The sequence below is a fragment of the Chiroxiphia lanceolata genome, chromosome 14 (genome assembly GCF_009829145.1).
Source record: "Chiroxiphia lanceolata isolate bChiLan1 chromosome 14, bChiLan1.pri, whole genome shotgun sequence".
Lineage (NCBI taxonomy): Eukaryota > Metazoa > Chordata > Aves > Passeriformes > Pipridae > Chiroxiphia > Chiroxiphia lanceolata.
In genome coordinates, this window is record NC_045650.1 from 14941775 (window position 1) to 14959708 (window position 17934).

General features: G+C 43.2%; 1 protein-coding gene across 4 annotated transcripts in view; it reads right to left on the reverse strand.

Annotated features, from left to right (window-relative positions):
* Positions 1-635: 635 nt before the first annotated feature.
* The window catches only part of GPR50 (G protein-coupled receptor 50), a 43868-nt gene continuing 26569 nt past the window's right edge, over positions 636-17934 (reverse strand). The window contains exons 2-3 of one of the 4 annotated variants that reach the window (XM_032702128.1): positions 6725-7086; positions 636-1612 (exon numbers count right to left, since the gene is read on the reverse strand). In XM_032702128.1, coding sequence (XP_032558019.1) covers positions 1562-1612; positions 6725-7086 — 413 coding nt within the window. In that variant the 3' untranslated portion in view covers positions 636-1561. Of the gene's footprint in view, positions 1613-5397; positions 7087-13089; positions 13737-17934 lie in introns of those variants that run through there. The other 3 variants (XM_032702127.1, XM_032702129.1, XM_032702126.1) reach the window with 3 other exon arrangements.

A 17934-nucleotide genomic window follows, 5' to 3' on the forward strand; every position in this document is an offset into this window, starting at 1 on the left:
AAATCGCAGCTGGGGAGGGAAAGAGAAAGCAGACCAAAAAGGAAAATCTTGCTAAACTTTTATATTAACTACCAGTGCGTGCGCACATCCAATATTTTCAGAAGTATGCTCTGGTCTTCTCTAGGTTATTTAGTTGTCCTTACTGTATTTCCTGTTTCCCTGCTCATGTCACAGGGGATCCTGCAGCAGACATCCGGCTTCGTGCCAGTTGTGTGTCCCTGTGTCATAAAAATCCCATTTTTTATATTAAGGGGTTCATTAACTTCATTGTCCTGGCCAGGTCCCAGTTTGAGTATGTACAATCCCTCCAAATATTCCTCTCTTACTTCAACCAGAAATGTCTATTTAAATTACTTCCTGCAAACTATTTTGGACTTTTTTCCATGCCTTTTTTTTTTTTTTTATTGCAAAACAGCTGTCACTTTTCACCCAGGAGATGGTTGTATTTTGATGTCACATTACTATCTCTATCCTTCACAGTTATCAAAACCAGTGGAAACCTACCTCCAGGCAAAGCAACCTGCTTGCAGTTGAGGAAAAAATTTTGCATCTTATTTACAGGGAAATTCAAAAATTTTGCACACAGAAGGAGTACAATGTAGAAGGAAAAACACAACAGTTTATTAAACGTGCTGTGATAAAATATCTAGATACAAAATAAATTATGTGCTCCAACTGGACAGACTTATAAAATGGTTTGATGACTCGAGTCTATTTAAAAGGTAATCTAAGCAAGCTGTGACTGCACAGACATTGCAACTAATCTAAAAGACATTAAAGTTTCCCTGACCTCTTAGAAGCAATCAGTTGAGCTAAAAACCTTATCAGGAGACCATGCTTGGCAGAAAACATAGAAACATATTTCAGTTAATGGTTCAGACCCACCTTGGTTGCTCTGGAAACTGACCATGAACTCTAAATTCTATCTCTGCTGTACAGTGCATTACTTATAGTACATGAATAATGGATACTATAAACAAGCATTACAAAGTGAAAATTCAGTTAACAATATTATGGAGCTTCCCTTCACAACCGTAGTTCATGAGAGATACAAATTTTATGGTTTTTATCACCAGCAAAAAAAATTTGCATATCCCATCACAGAGTTCTTGCAAGAACCCATTCTGCATTTCTTATCTCAGGGTTTTTATGCTAAGAAATACCGCATTAGGTCCAGTAATTTACATTTTTCCAATAAAATTCTAAATACATATGCAGTAGCTCTTTATTGAGTGACTTCATGTTATAAATTATAAGCTTGGAAGGAAATACATTAGGACAAATATTGACTTCCAAATAGTCACCATGAGTGAGATTTTATCCTGGTATTGAATTATCACACCTCTTGCCTTTTATAGCTCTATCTTATCTCCCAGTTACTATTACTTTGTGGCAAGTAAGTAAATAAATAACACTGCCTCACTTCTGACAGTTTGATTCATTCAGTTCCATGCGGCAGAAACAGCAGGTACAAGTCTGTGCAAGGGTTTTCTAGCAGCTCTGCTCAGACAGACATTTTGGCATCTGCAACTATAATTAACAGTGCTTTCAGTGTTTCCCATCACCGAGCATTGCAGGCTTTACTGTGGAAGCAGCAGGTGAAGTCCAGTGCCTGTTGGAAAAGATTAGCAAAAAAAGTAGCAGTACTGCTCTGGGATGTCACTGAATGGACACTGCCTGTTCATTCAACATGTCTGCTCCATGGTTTTTCAGCAACTCTTTAGTGGATAATCTCAGCCTTTACTACCTTAACACCACAGTTACATGTGACATCTGGTTAGGAAACAGGAGCTCAGGTTGCAGTTACAACTGGATGACTCCATACTCCCATCTCCCCCGCTTCGGAAGCAGCACTGAGACTGCCCAAAAACCAGCTCCAGTCAAGTCAGCATGGAAATATAATTGATGCAGCCTATGGACAGAACCTGTTGGCTGAAGAACTGCAGGAATACAGCAAAATCTGCCCAAAAACAGAGGTGGGGAAAGAACACAGATAGTACATCTTGGATACAGCAGTCTTCATGCTCACAAAGCTCCTGAACGGAGAAAGTGCGTGTCAGCCCTCACTGTGCCTCCAGCCCAGGGTGACTCTCCGTCTCTACCCCTTGCCTACAACCCAATGTCACCTTGTGCCCCGACTTGTGACCACCCTGGCTCCCACACCCTCCTGTTCACAGCTTGGCCGTGCCTTCCTTCCCAAGAAAGGGCAAGGAAATGGCTGTGCCAAACTCTGCTTCCACAGCACCCGGTGGATACACACGGGCACGAGAAAGGCAAAGGGCCTTGGAGGGACACACAGCGAGGAGACCAACAGCAACACAGAGAAAGTTTCTTCCCTGATGAGGAAGGCCAGAGTGCAGCAGGCAATTGGCTCACAGCAGGTAGAAGAAAACACGTGAATCCAAGGATGTGTCTCAGATGTTCTGAGTCATTCACTTCCAGGTCTAAGCTGGACAGCTGAGTTATACCTGAACTCATTTGTCAATTCAATCTGCTTTGTGGAAGTCAACAAAACCCGAGCTGTTGTTCCAAATATTTATTAAAAAATAACTGCAAGTGGAAAAGAAATATCAATAAGCAGTCCAATGGCAGATTTATTACAGTTTTAACAAGTAAAGGGAATGAATCTACTTTATGAACAAAAATAGCAATAGGAAAGTATACTGAACGATTCTTAATTAAACAATAAAATGGAAACAGCATATGCAATACACATTTATATATAAATATATTGGTTACATTCTTCTTAAATAGATTAAACAACATTCATTAGCAATATCCAAAAATATTTCTTCATGGCAAGAGAATCATCTTCTTTCACAGCACTACTGACTCTCCACAAGTTTCCACTACAACAATCTTAGAGTTTGGGGCTAGAATAGGTATTCAACACCGCCAGGTCAAATCTAGAGCAAGTGATTTGAAATCACTTTATGTGAGATCTCAGAGAGAGTTAAGGCCAGGTATGTAACAGGTGGAATTGTCAGAGCATGATTTAAGCGGTGGGATCCCCTTGAAATCTCGAATTTGGATTAAAGCTAGATTCCCACAGGTAAACTGTGACACTGCTCAGGATTCCCTGTTAGAACACACTTCCCTTTTTCTGTAAACAACTGTTAACAAAAATAAATTCTCTGTACCCTGTTAACCATTTCTTAACATAAAAATAAGGAGCTGCTTGGGTAGGTTTTAAATAAGTCAATATAAAACTCTATCCTATCCTAAGTGCTGCCTCTATCAAAGTGCTAGCAAATGGCACAGTGTTCGAGGCCATGTTCCCTGCTTTTCATGGTTCATATTGCAAACTTCAGCTCCAGCAAGACTGAGCTCAGGACTCCAACCATGGCGGCTGCATCAGCCCGGCTCTGGGCACCTTCACTGGGCCACCCAGAGCCCTTCTGAACAGGTCATGCCAGGGCTCTTTGTGCTGTCAGATGGACAGTGCCCATCACAGACTCATCCCCACCCTGCAGTGGTAGCAGGGCCTGCACATTCAGGGAGCTGCTCAGATCCACCCCAGCACAGCAGGGACTGAGCCTGTGCCCTGTGGAGACCTGGGCAGGAGTTGGGCTCAGACCCAACAGCAGAAGACGAGCAGATTCCACTATCATTTTGCATAGTTTGGTTCAGTGACTCTCCGTGAGTCCTGGAGAGATGACCTACCACCCTCCTGCTGCTCCCCTTCCTACCAGGTGTAGCAGGGACTCTCACAGCTTGCCTGTTTGGGACCTCTTTGGACTTGGTTTGGTTCAAATACTTGCTGGCTGTTACTTCGGAGCCTGAATAAGAAATAGTGCAAATACAAGCTTAAATAAAAAAAAAAAACAAACAAACAACCAAACCACATTGCCTTCACTGAACATTCAGTTAAAAAGACAATGATCCATAAAGATGAAACCCCAGTTTTAGGGTATCTGAGATATTTGGCAAACATGCACAAGATTCTTCATGATTGTCTTAAAGGGGTACGTTTCCCTTGGTGCTAGATGCCTCAAATTATTTGCTAATGTGAGTCTAACTAACACTGTTGTGGCTAATTGCAAATGACTTTGAAGACTAGTCATGGAACACAGGACATCTCCCTGGCGCAACGGGACAAACACTCTCTGCAGTTATGGATTCCTCAGTGCTTTTCTTATCCTAGTTTAACTCCAAATGATTTTGCTTGCATGGAATGGTGTGAATTCACCCAGGGTGGTTTTTCTGGAAGGCGAACAGACCACGTTTTTTCTGAGGGTCAAAATACCTTTATTTGGCCATGCTCAGGCATATTAAGAGGCCAAAACAGAACTCTGTTTGATTCCTATTATGGGAGGCTGGCTGCAGTGCATTTTAAAACAACAATCATCTGAAGTGGCTGAGATGTTCAAGTTTGAAACTTCATAAAGTGCCAGGGCGCTCTACAAATGCAGGGACCCCCCCGGTACTGCAGAGACCCCACATGGCAGCAGGCACACTGCAGAACTCATGCAGAGTTTCTTGGCCCACTTAATGAAGGGGCTTAACTTCTCTCAACTCCTCTTCCCCCCAAAAATCAGCAGAACAAACATTCAGCAGCAAGTTGCTTCAAGCAAGCAACGCACAAATGGCTCGTTATCTTCACTAGGGATTAGGCACACAGCCCGGCCAGGGCTTTGGGAAATCCTACGTGCCTCCATCTCCAGGTGCCTACATGATACTGCAGAGTCTGGTCTCAAGTGTTTCAGGGTTCAGCCCTGGGAACTAGTCCTGCTTTGACTAGAACCAAAGAGAAAAGACTACTGTCTTCAACCAGGGGCAGGGCTGTCTGCTGTCCTCGCTGGAGGCTCAGATCTGCTCCTCTCCCCACAGTGCCCCTTAGTGCACCTGCACTAAGTCAGGTGTGCTAGCCTGCAGGCAGAGTTACACCAGAGGGAGTTCTACCTGTTGATTTTATGGGACAGTTTCAAAGCAAGATCCACATATTTAAAAGCATAAAGAGATGAATTCACAATGAAACTAAGAAAACAAAGAAGTCATCATATTTACAGAGAGCTGCCATCACACACGCTCCATTAAAGAAATAGCCTTATCTTTGCCCATGTGCTTGTTTCTAACGTGATAGTGGACTCCCCAGCACTTCAGGACATTGTTTCCAATCATACAGATAGCTTTAACAGAATTGATGCATAATTATGCTTAAGTAGCTTTTGTCTCCCAGCTCCATGCTTTAATTACAGTTTTATACATGAATAAAATTAAAAAAAAAAAAACCTCCACTTTTTCTCCCCACAGCAAATTCATGTTCTGTGGTAGGTAAAAGCAGAGATTTTTGGAACATTGCCTTCCCCTTTTCCCTTTTCCTCCAAGTGTAAATGGTACTGGAACCTAAAAGACAGCATCCGCATTACACAGATGGGACTCTGCTATGTTCTTTTCTTTTTTTATGATGTTCATGTAGCAGTGACTTGTAAGAGACATTTGGAATGAATGCTGGCCATGACAGGATACTGCCTAAATTAGAATCAGGCTCCAAGTATCTTCCTGCAATTAGATTATGTCATACGTTATATTCTTACTCATGGCCTGGGAAGGAGAGTGCAAGGGTACTTAATATTTGTAGATATTCAATTAAAATGAGTGCATCAGACACTCACTGGTCTGGATTCTGCCTGCCTCACATCTAGTCCAGGCTTGCTTCTAAATCTTAAGAGGAAAGAAAAAGGGAAATGAACGCACACACAGTAGAAGTCACCAGGCCCATACGTACACCTGCTGGCTAATACAGCCTTTACCTAACTAAAAGGTAAAAAGCCATGCAGTTTAAACTTCATTTTATATAGTATGGGTTAAGTTAATGCTAGAAATATAGAATTCAGAGGGAGGGGAGAAAGGTTTACGTGTAATAAATGGCAATTTTGCTGTCTCCTGAAGGTTGCATTTCAAGCATAACTGCATTTCTCCATGCACTCTGAACGCTTCCCTTTTGGGGTACTGGCATGCTTGTGGCAAAAGCAACCAAACCTATTAATGAGGCACACAGTGAAAGATGGCACATGAAAAAAAAAATCAGTCCTTTCCATTCTGACATTCCTCACTCGAAGCCTTGATGCCGCAGCAGGAAGCTAAGCATGAAAGGTAGCAGACTCCTTCCTTGCATGAGGGGCCAGGCAACACCAGCTGTGCAATGCACACAGCTAGAAATGCTCTTACATATTATATATACAATTGTAATCCAGAATAAATAGTATGTCCTGATTCATAAGTGTATTTCAGCGTGGTTGTTGTTGGTTGTTATGGCTGGAGAATGCTTGCTTTTCATCCCTTCTGTCCCGCCCTTGGACACGTCGATGAACAGCAACCTGGGAGTCCACAGCGTCAGCAATATCCTTTTGTACTCCTTCCTAAAATTCTGGTTAAGAAGCCCATAGATCACAGCATTGAGGCAGCTGTTGAAATAGGCCATAAAATAGCTCAGGACAAAAAGCCATTCTGGAATGTGTGGCTGCACTTTTGAAGGATTAATGGAAACAGCAAGGCCAATAAAGTTTAATGGTCCCCAGCACACAGCAAAAAGGACAAAAACCACAAACATAGTCAAGAAGTTCCGGATGTCAGCTGCTCTGAGCTTCTGCTTGCAGTCTTGTCTTACCCGGTGTTTGACCTGAATCACTAAAATCCAGATCCGTAGGTAGCAAAACGTCACGACGGACAGCGGGACGATGAAGTGAACCACCACCACTGTGATGGTGTAGGACGTACTCACCGTCTGGGCAAAGGTGCAGGAGTAAATCCGGGGGTCATACTGCAAGGAACCAACAAAGAAGTTTGGCACAATGGCCACCACCGTGAGTATCCAGGTCAGGCAGAGATAGCAGCAGGTGTTCTTCAGGTTGAAGAGCTTATCGTACCGAAGGCTGTGGCAGATGTAGCAATAGCGGTTGATTGCGATCGCCGTGATGTTGAAAATGGACCCGATGACACTTAAGCCCATCAGGAACCCGCTTATCTGGCAGTGGACATTTCCCATGGTCCATCCATTATGGAAGATGGCACTCAAGATCAGAGGGTATGGATAAACTGCGACTACAAGGTCTGCGACGGACAAACTGACGACAAAGATGTTGCCTACAGAAAAGAAAAAGAGACCACGAGAGGTTAACGTACGTCCAGGTAGACAACTTGCAACTCAGAACTCCTCTTTAGGTCTAACTCTTCTCATGGGCTTCACTCTAGTCTCCTTGTGGAACTTGAAACCCTAGAAAATAAGACTTTGCTCTACTAGTAACAGCAATGGAGAGTAACGAGGCACAATTAACCTGCATGTCTCCTCTTAGGAATATTCTAAACTGGAAGTGTTACCCTTAATTTGGCTATAGCTGTGGGTCAGGTACCTGTGGTCCTCTAAGTTGTGTAGGAGAGAAGGATTTTGCTCTCCTTGTTAATCAGCCAGCCCAACAGTCTCTGTCCATCACAGGCCAAAGAAGTATGGCAGGCAGGTTACACTTTAGTGTTTATTCATTTCACTGACAGCACTTGCACGGGAAAGGTCTTTTTAGTCTTTTGCATGTGAACAGGTATATTTTCAGTAGAATCACTGCAATGTTCATGCTAAGGAGTGTGTGTTCTTCCAGGAGCCATGGTGCAGCCAGCCTTGATATGCTTATTTGGTATATTTTCCTGTTCCTTTAATATTGAAGTTGTCCAATGCAATATGGAAGGTCAGTCACTCCTTCACTGCCTTGTCCTGGGCAGAGAATGTAATTAATAAGCTGCAGTCAGCCATTTCTGCAGAGTACATGCTGCAGATTGTTCATTTAGGCTCTAAAACAAAGAGAGTTGAGAATCTGTGCAAGTATAAAATAATTTAAGCCTTGCTGGATTGAAAATGGCACAGTGCATGGGACACCACCTGTCAGCTCCACTGTGTGGAACAGCTTCCAATGAACCAGGCAACCAGTGACCTCCTAACAGCACTTACGCTCATTTTATGAGTCTGGTGTATTTTTAGGCAGACAAAAAGCCTTTCTGTTCAGTTTGCCAGTCAGTGTAGAGGATTGCATTAAGAAAAGGACCTTGAGCTCTTGTGGGAACTGGTGTAACTACAGGACCAGCTATAATGTTGAAAAGGACATCTGTCAACATTCAGCATTCTGATGACCAGACAGACTGTTGTTTCGGCAGGAGCTCAACACTTCAGTTAGAGGGTAGCACACTAGAAAAAGTAGTGGTTTACCAAACTCTGCTCCTTTCAGGTGTATCTGCGGTGGTGTAAAGGAAAACTTTACTAGATAGTAGATCTATATAAATATATATAGAGAAAGTGTGTATATATATACAGTAGAGGCTATGTGTAACACATTTAAGGTGTTAACACCTCTGCCCTTATATGACACAGGCAACATCCCAGCCAACTGTTCACACCTGCACTTCCTCTTCAAACCCTCCTATCCTGCTGTCTACTAGAGTACATACATTTTTTTAAAAAAATACTAAAAAGAGGTATTTTTCTGTAGTATCCATGAAAGGGCCCTCAAATCTCAGTTCAGCCAGGTCAGTGGCTTTAGCACTTGGAAAACACACCCCAAGGGCTGTCGGAAAGCATGGCCGCACTGCCATTGCATTTGGCTCATTGCTATGTTTGCGCCAACAAAAACCATCAGGACAAGTCAACAGTTCATATCAGGCCACTGCACGCTGACCGGAAAACAGTCCAGACTTGAGAACAGCCCCCGGCACTGTGGAGCTGAGGCAGCTGACACAGTGTCACTTAAAAATAAGTATTAGTGGAGGTCATGTGGAGTGCTGAAATCTTTTCAGAGAGAAATTTTACATAGAGAGGTTTACCAGAGCACACAGCTTCTGCGGCTGCTGGGCCTTGGTGCTGCTTTCTTGCTGATTTAATAACTTACTGAGAGCTCTATAAAATGCGGTCACCAAACCTGGTCCCCATGTAAATAACTCCATTTATGCCACTCTCAAGGGCAGAACCACCGGTTCTAACCTGTGATGGTGCAGGCACCACAGAGATGGAACGCTCTTCTGAACCAATTTTATTCATTCTATCAAAAATATGCACTTCAACAAAATGCATCCCCAGCACCAGGATTTCATTTTGGAAAGCTTTTCCAAAACCATTTTCAAGGTAGAAAAACACAGAGATATCAGCAACCCAATTTAGGAGAATTCCAGAGGACGCCTGGAGACAGACTCCACTGATAGGACCAAAACTCTTCACTTGGATACATGTTTAAATACACACACAGCTGGAGAGCAAGTCTCTGCCTTTGCTGGGGATGAAAAAGTCACATTCAGCATCCAGTTCTGAATCAAGCAAAACAGAACAAAGCTGAGTATTTTCTAGTTAAGACAGCACATCAGTGGATTTAATCCAGAGCTTAGTAAAATCATAGGGAAAATTATTAGTCTCACATCACTGCCAGCTGCTGGGAGAAATAAGCAGCCTCCACTGGTCTTTCTTCACTAACTTGAATAGTTGCGTGTAAGTAAAAAATATAAGGGAAAAAAATCTATAAAAATAATATTCACAGAATGGTGTTCACAGTTTGAATTCAATCCAAGAGCACAGTATTGTGTGTACTATTTTGACATGACTTCATTGCATGTTGCTCCAGCAGGGAGAAAATGAGATGGTTTTATCAAGAGAAGAATAATCTCCTCCACGTAGGGAGCAAACTTACCCTCCTCTGCCCCAAGCTTTCACCTTGCAGTCTCAGCTCCCCTGTCAGCTGGCACACCTATGGCACAGGCAGGGTCAGAAAGGCTCATTCACTACTATTTCACAGAAAGAAAACCATCTTCCATTTTATTTGGGAAGCCCTCAACTTCATAATTTTCCCTCTGGAGGATGAGATCAGACCCTCATTCCCAAGGACACTGCAGAATATTAAGCCATCTAATGTGTGTCTTTTAGGGAAGGTAAAGACCAGTATCCTGCTGGATACACGATCTTCATCACTGCTTTTTTTACATTTTTCCATGATAAAACAAAAGAGTCTTGCCCATAAATAATACCATCAGGACTTTATCTCCAATTTAAATTTATCTGCTTCTGTGACACTATTTTCAGATGTATCTTTTTATCTTTATTGGCATGTGACTGTATTTCCTTATTAGCTTTCACATTTTCCGTTCCTTTTTTAACTTCTACTTAGTATATACTGGCTTGTGGGCCACTGTGCTCCATCCCCCAGTTATGGAGTAATACATGAAGAGGCAGGAATGGTGGAGAAAAGCATGTCTAACACATGGATACTGGTAATACAGACTCGGCTACATTTTCAGAGAAACTATAAATCCTTTTATATTGCAGAAGTCCAACTAAAAGCTTAGATTACAGAGGTACAATACACTGTTCACAGTGTAATCCACAATTGTTTAGAAAAAAGAAAAATCCACCCCAAAACAACCTGAAGCCTAGCTGCTTGAGCAGATTATAGACATGTGCAAATAATACAAGTGGGAATTTATCCCAGAACATCTTCTACCCTCGTATTCTTGTCCTTGAGCTCCCCTTCTCCCTCCCATAAATCTATTTCTGTTCACTCCAACTCTGCTCCTGTACTCCAGCAGTTCCCTGGCCCTGCCTCTCATTTTGCCTGGATTATCCAATGACACAGTTTATATGAGGACTTATTGTCAAGCCCTGGTTCTAAGAAATGTGGAAATACCTCAGTGAATTCTGCAAATCAATAAACCACATACGTAAAGCTCTTCACTGGCAGGCTGCCCCAACAGCACCTGACTTTCATTCTGTGGTACTGTTCCACAGAGATTAACTGAGCACCGCTGTAGAAACAGCAGGGTCACTGGCCCTGCCTGCCTCAAGAGGCTGTTGGAAATCCCCTGGTGCTCAAATTCCAGTCGTAGAGATCCAGCCTCTCCCTACTGTTCCCACACAGCAGCTGTGGGCTGTCCTTTACAGGCTGTGGTTTAGGTATCCTGAACCTATATGAGAGGGTAAAAGGCAAGGAAGGAGGAGGAAGGAGGTAAAATATTTTTATGAAAATTGTCTCTTTTTCTCAAAATGTCCAAAGCAAGCACCCAAACCTCTTGTTTCTCTGTTATCCATATAAAGCTCTCTCACACTCACATTCTTTGCTGAAGTATTACACAGCTAAAGAACTGCTTCCTTCAGGTGAACAAGACAGAGATGCTCAATGCAACCTGAAGTCAATACTGTTATTTTGTAAACCCAACGCTGAAACTGAATTGTCCTGAATGACAGTATTTGCACCAGAAATAGAGTTGTGTGGATCAACTTCTGCTCAGCTGGCACAGTCCAGCTCCAACTGAGCCTGCTGTCCAGGCTGCCCCTTCCTCCCGGCCACAGTGCAGGGATTTGAGTCCAAATAGACAGTGCCCAGCACAGCATTTTGAGGCAAACAAAACCACATACAACAGCCTCAAAGGCAGCAAATGAGAAGCTGACCCATAAGCACAATGGACATTAGTGCCAGGGGGCTCACTGCATGACCAGTCACCTTGCTGCTCCAACCTCTTCCCAGCAGTGACATCAGACTCTGGCATCTGTCCAGCTGCTGCCAGAATAACTGACAGCTGTAGAAAAGCAGGTCTAAAAACCTACATCGAGGAAAAGTGCTAAGATACACAATGACATAATGCTAAAAGTTTATTGGTGTGACTGGTATGTTTGCAGTGACTTTTTACTATCATAATGATAAGCCACAGCTTACAATAAATAGAATCTTAAACTTTATGTTTGTTCATTCAGGTTTTATGAAAAAGTCAACAGACGCATGTGTCCCAGATAAACTGGAAGTAAGACACACGTCAACCTCACAGAGATATATATATAATGAGGTTCAGTAAACAATTTAACAGGCAATGACTGTAAAGCAAGCCTCTGATGACCACTTATCATAATCTAATACTCTGTTTAACCCTCCAAAGCTTATGCTCACTGCAAAGCAGAAACAAAATGTACTGTTTGCCCCAAGCAAAAAGATAAAAGTCATAAAGAGCTTTATTCAGCATGCAACAAGACTCTTTATTACCTCTGATAGCCTTCTTTTCCTGTTTGTTTTTACCTGCCACTCTGCTGTGTGATTGCTTGTGTGCCACTAACCTCCAGCCTACAGATCTGAAGTGTGCTCTGCAAACTAAGTGGCAGTTCATAGAAAACACTTTCCAATCAATTTTCTTCCTTTTATAACATAAAGATACCACTGACCACGCGCAATCATATTGATCATGTACTGCTGCAATTTAAATGGGTAACAATGCCCTGGTGTTGGGGGATGCTGATCCTGCAGCCCCTGCTCTGACAAGCATTTCTTATAGCACCAACTCTAAAGGGTCATTTCTGGGGTAGACAATATTTACCCCACCAAAGCACATTAAGAACCATCCTTCTGTTGGGGACCATGACCTATGGCACTGCTCCATGCAAGCTCCCGGATTCCAGGGCACTGTGAACACCACACACAATGGCACAGGAGGAATCCCAGACTGTTAACTGCCATCTCTTTCCACCATTCTGATAAGCACTAATACATCTGACATCCCCACATGACAGCCCAGCATGTACTTACTCAATTTGACAACTGAAAATGTTTGACGGGGGAGCACAAGTGAAAACTGGAGAAACTCTCCCTGAGATACAGGCAATAGGGAAAAAAAAAATATTTGTTGTTCAATTCATTAATCCATAAATTTTAATTGAGGATTCTATTTGTGTATTTAGGGGATCTTTTCAAAGAGAGGAATAAACAAAAGAAAGGAAAAGGCATTCAATTAATTATCTGTTATCATTACTCCATTAGGATTCAGAGGGGGATAAAGCATGGTTTCCTGCAGTTAAACAGACAGTGCAGTTGGGCTGCCAGCTGCTCTCAAATCTTGACTGTGCTGCATAAAATGATAGAGGGTAATAACACAAAGGACAGGAGGTATTGCCAACCCATAGTATCCTTAGGACATAAGGTTAGAGAACATAGAAATATCCAATTTAAGGACATCATCAAGGTCCTAAAAAATGCGTAAAACTCCAGAATAATTTAACTTTTTCCTGAAAATAGTCCTTTGAGATCTCTCTCATGGCACAACCATGAAGACAAAGAACAGCAGCATGCACTGGGCTACCATTACCTTGTTTGTTGGCATCATTCCCCATGGGTAAACTGTGGGCACTTAGAGCTGCTCCCTGCCTTGCGCCAGCCCTGTAGATGCACAGGAGCAAGGCCAAGGCAGTGCAGGAGGCAGTCTGCAGAAGGAACTCTCCTCCTCCTCCTCTGTCTTCCTTGACCAGGCACTTTGGCATTGTTTTGGGACCATGACCATCAGTTACATGAGCCTTCTCATCAGTACCTCGCTCCAGTTGTGAAAGCTGCCTTTCCCTCTGGACCTGTGAGAGAGACTTGCTTCCAGGAGGAGGAGAAAAACCTCCCAGTATTTACCAGAGAAGAAAGGACCAGCCCTCCCCCCCTGCTTCAATTACATTTATTTTGTTATGCACCATATATTCTTTTGGCTGATGGCTAAAGAATTGCTCACATTGCCAGGTGAAGGACTGGATTACTGGATTTTACACTTACTTTAGGTCATGACCTTTTAATTATATTGCTGCCAAAACCATATTTGAGCCATGCCTTCAGCTGCTCTGATTGAATGCAGCAAAGGGCATGAGTTGGCAGTGCTCACACCCCAGAGATTCATAACTTTCCTCTGGCTAAGGCCAATGAGATTCACAGTCCTGGCTGAGCTCAGAGGTCTGTGGAAATGGGTTGAAAATTAGAGACCAGCCCTGTTCACATGATTTCATATCTTTCCTTATATCACTTACCCTTACAGTGAAAACAATGTAAAGGGGAGGATTTTTCTCTCGCTGTGACGCAGATGGTAGCTGGACATTCACTCTTGAACAAATAAAAAGTATTTTAATTACATCTTCTTCTAAACCCTTAAAAAGTGGTCAGCCCTCTTCTGTACCAGTGCAGAGTGACTTCCCCATTTTCGGAGTTCCAGGTATTTTAGAAACAAAAAGAAGTTCTTAGACCATCCCAGAGAAACACTGTTTGGCAAGTTTCCCCATTATTACCCATTAATCCTAACATGTCCTGCTCAGCTTAGGCAAACCTTCCTGAAAAGATGATCTGAACATAGTATAAAGAAAGGGGGAACAATGTAAAGTTGACATTTTACCTACCTCCAAAAATTTTCAAATTTCTAAAAATATAATTTTCTGTTCAGTTAAGTGCCTTTTAATGACTTCTTCCTGTGTTTTCCTGGAAATTCTGACCCTTTTCATGAGGGAAAACCACAATGCTGCAATTCTTCTGGATTTCTAAACTTAGCTCTTGTTAGTGTGATGTTTTTCCTGGATGCAATTATGACCACTGAATCTGCTAGTAATGGAGGAGGAATAAGTGGTGGTCTTGATCCAGCTCTTAATAAACACAAAAAAAAGTGCTAAAAAGTGCCCCTTCTGGTTATAGGCTCCAGACTCCTGACATTTCACTGTTTTATCCACTGAACTCATTGCCTGCACTAAAGCTGTGAGATAGAGAGCCAATCCACTTAAAATCTTGGTTCTTCCCTGTATCACTTCCAAATTCTTGGACTAAAGATGGGCCTGGAAACACCTCCTGCCTTCACAGCAAATCACAGAAAGGCTGATGGAGAGCAAATGTCGGAGGCAGGAGGTCCTTGGGACCACCCTCCAATTTGCATCAAGCAAGAGGAAGCCTCAGCACCTCTGTCAGCGCCAGCTGAGCCTGCGTGGCACTGGCTGCAGTGTCTGACTCTGCAAGGACACCATGGCTGATGGACACCTACTCCTTAAGGCAGCTTCTCTTGGGAGACAGTAGTCTCTGGGAAGAGTCTAAACAAAACCCCATGCAGCCAAAGGAGAGTGAGTCCAGGTACCTAAACTCACACTTGACACCTCAGATACCAGTGTCACCCTCTGAATTCCAGCTGTCTCCTTCTGCCTGAAATCCCTGCTGGGTGGCTCTACGTGATTTTAAGAAGTCACCTAATTCACATCCAGGCTGTGTAGGGAGTGCAGGCCAATGCCCCTATGTTTACCCTCCCATACTGGCCACATGGGCACAGGGGCAAGCTTTACCAGCCCATGTTAGTTCCAAGCCCATTATTTCTCACCTGGTTTGTAAAGTGCCCTGAAAGAGGAAAGGCCCTGTATAAACACAAAACATTATTATTGCCAGCATCCATTGAAATGACAAACCAACATCCATCCTCTCCAGGTCCCAGCAGCTGTACTGCCACCGTTTGCCATCTGTTACTATTCTAGAAAAAAATCTGTGAACTCAGGCTTAATAGACTTAATAATGCTCTTTTGCAATTGTTGCTGGTCAAAGTGTGTTCCTGGCCTGGAAAGGAGCTGTGTGCAAGCAACCGATTCCTAGGCAGCTGTCAGGCAGAGCATACAGTCAGATGTGAACACACAGCTGATTTTATTGATAAAAATCTTGTCTGACTGCCCTGGAGAGCCCTGCTGAGCCACCACAGCTGAGCCCAGGAGCTGCTCCTTCTCCTCCCTGTGCCTCACCAGCATGGTTTGTTGACTAAACCTTGGTGACGGCACCAGCCACTACACCCACGGACATCCACTCAAAAGGAGCAGATGTTACCCTGCCACAATTAACAGCTTGACATCCCAGCCTCGCCATCCCAGGGATCAGTCTCTCTAGTCCCAGCTTTTTCTGCTTAGTTGGTGGGAATAGGAGGTGGGTTTTTTCCTTGTAACTCTTTTTAATTGTATATGGAAATGATGAACCTACTAAAAAAAAAGTTACCATACAAAAATGTTTCTATCAGTGAAGGCCATTTAGCCTTTAATTCATTCTCGACCAAATCTTGTCTGTTAGAGGCAACACCTTTGCAGACTGTGGCAAGTCTGTTGACTAAGCCTTAGGATGGACTGAAGGAGCTGTGTGAGGTGAGGACTGTCCAAGGCAAAGAGGGGGAGACTCCAAGCAGTTGGCTTTCCCAGGAGGTGTTAAAGGCCGTTTTATGAGGGTTGTTTGTGTACACACACAGGTTCACTCCGGGGCTGCATTAGGTTCCATGATACCAAACTCAGATGCCATTTTCAAGGTAGACCTTAATAACCTTTTCAAAAATTCAGACTTGAAACAAAGTAGCATTGTACAGAACCCAACTTCAGAGGAGAGCAAGTTGAGCTTAGTGCATAAGGAAAAAGCTCAGTCTGGACACAGACCAGCACAATGCTGCCCCGAATCCAGCCTCTAACAGACTGATCTAACTGACCTCTAACACGTACTGATCCTGGCATCAGTATCTCCTCTAGCACTCTGTCCAACAAGAGCAAGAGACTAACGTACAAAGTCACTTGCTGTACAAAGATAGAGGTAATTTTTAGACCAAATAGGTAATCAAAATATGAAATAACTAAGCCTAAATCAATAATTAGAGGAATAGTAACAGAAGAGTTGAGCTAAGAACAGTTACTCTGGGTATAGATACTAAGACAGAGCAGCTGTGCTCTGAGCCATCCTCAGCTCAGGGAGGCAGAGATGGGCTCACATGCCAGAGGAAGGTGATCTGCTTTCCCCACTCTGGGTTGTTCTGGAGGCTATTTCCCTGCCTAGCTGATCTTGCCTCCTCAGGAACTTAATGAATTTCAGTTCTCCATTGCCAAGACAGATTAGTCCATGCCATGCAGATTGTTTGGCTGAAATTCTTTTCTCATCTGTTCTGAAGAGGGTAAACAAATGCCATTCCTTGAACCAGAATCTGATCTCACATAGGTAGGGCCAGTTTGAAACAAATGCAGTGCAAGTGGGCTTGTCAATCTGCTACCCCTGCAAGCTGTCTAGAAAGGCATGAAATTAAAGTTGTACCAGTCTGCACCTTTCTTAAGAATATTACAGGACAAATATTAGGTTTATTAATGAAGAAAAGCTGCCTTGAAAGCAGCTGTCAAAGAAAGGGGAATGCAGGGATGTAAGGAAGAGAGCCATCACGCAGAGAGCTGTGGGATGCACAACCTACAGCGGGAAGTTGCCTTGCTCATAGCCAAATGAACACTGCAGTCTGCCCTGACAGAGCTGCCTTTCATGTGCCTTAGCAGTCCTTTTTTGTACAGCTTAGATTTGCCTTAAATGTGTCCTCAATGTAATGGCACAGCATCCTTTTCCTCTTGCTGTAAACAATGTGTTGAGTAAACAGGCTGAAAATAGGGCTGGCAGGGAATGGAGGAAAGCAGACCTGCTTCTCTCCATCCTCACTCTCTCTTTCCTTGGATATTCTCCAGACTTAACCTACTTGGGTCTTCCTGTCTCATGCACCAAGTTTGTACCCTATGATCTGATCAGTCAATGGCTGGATGCCTCCCTAAATCATAGCTGGTCCATCCTTGATTTGGGCTTGGGGAATTCACTGGCCAAGCAAAGACGTCCCTGACCATGACTCATGGGCAGGGGCCAACACACTCTGGTGTCAATGGAGACATGCTGAGCATGTACCAGATTGCTCATAAATGGCCTTGGTAACAAACCAGCTCCACTCTGCTCAACTTCTGTTAAGTACTGCTAGTTAAGTACTGAACTGATTAGAGGTTACCTAAATGAAGGCTTGGGTGTTAGAGCAGTAGCAGGGTGATAATCATGGTAAGATATTTATTCTACTTCTGCATAGCAGAGTTTCCTAACTACAGTTAGGAAAAGAAACATAATTTGGACCCGAATTATCTCCAAGGTGATAGTCTCGTTGCAGGCTACAGCACAGTCCTGGTATGCCTTACAGTGCTGTGCTGCAATTGTGAGGCTTTTCTTCTGATGGCCTTAATGTATTTTTTTTAAAAAAAATTGGTGGCCAGTGTTACAAAAGCAGGTTGTACAAAAAAAACCCCATGGGGTAGATTTAGATCACAGAATTCCATACAGCCCACGTGTGTTTCTCCTGTGTCCTCACACTAAAACTGGCAATGAGGCAGGTACAGCCACAGTA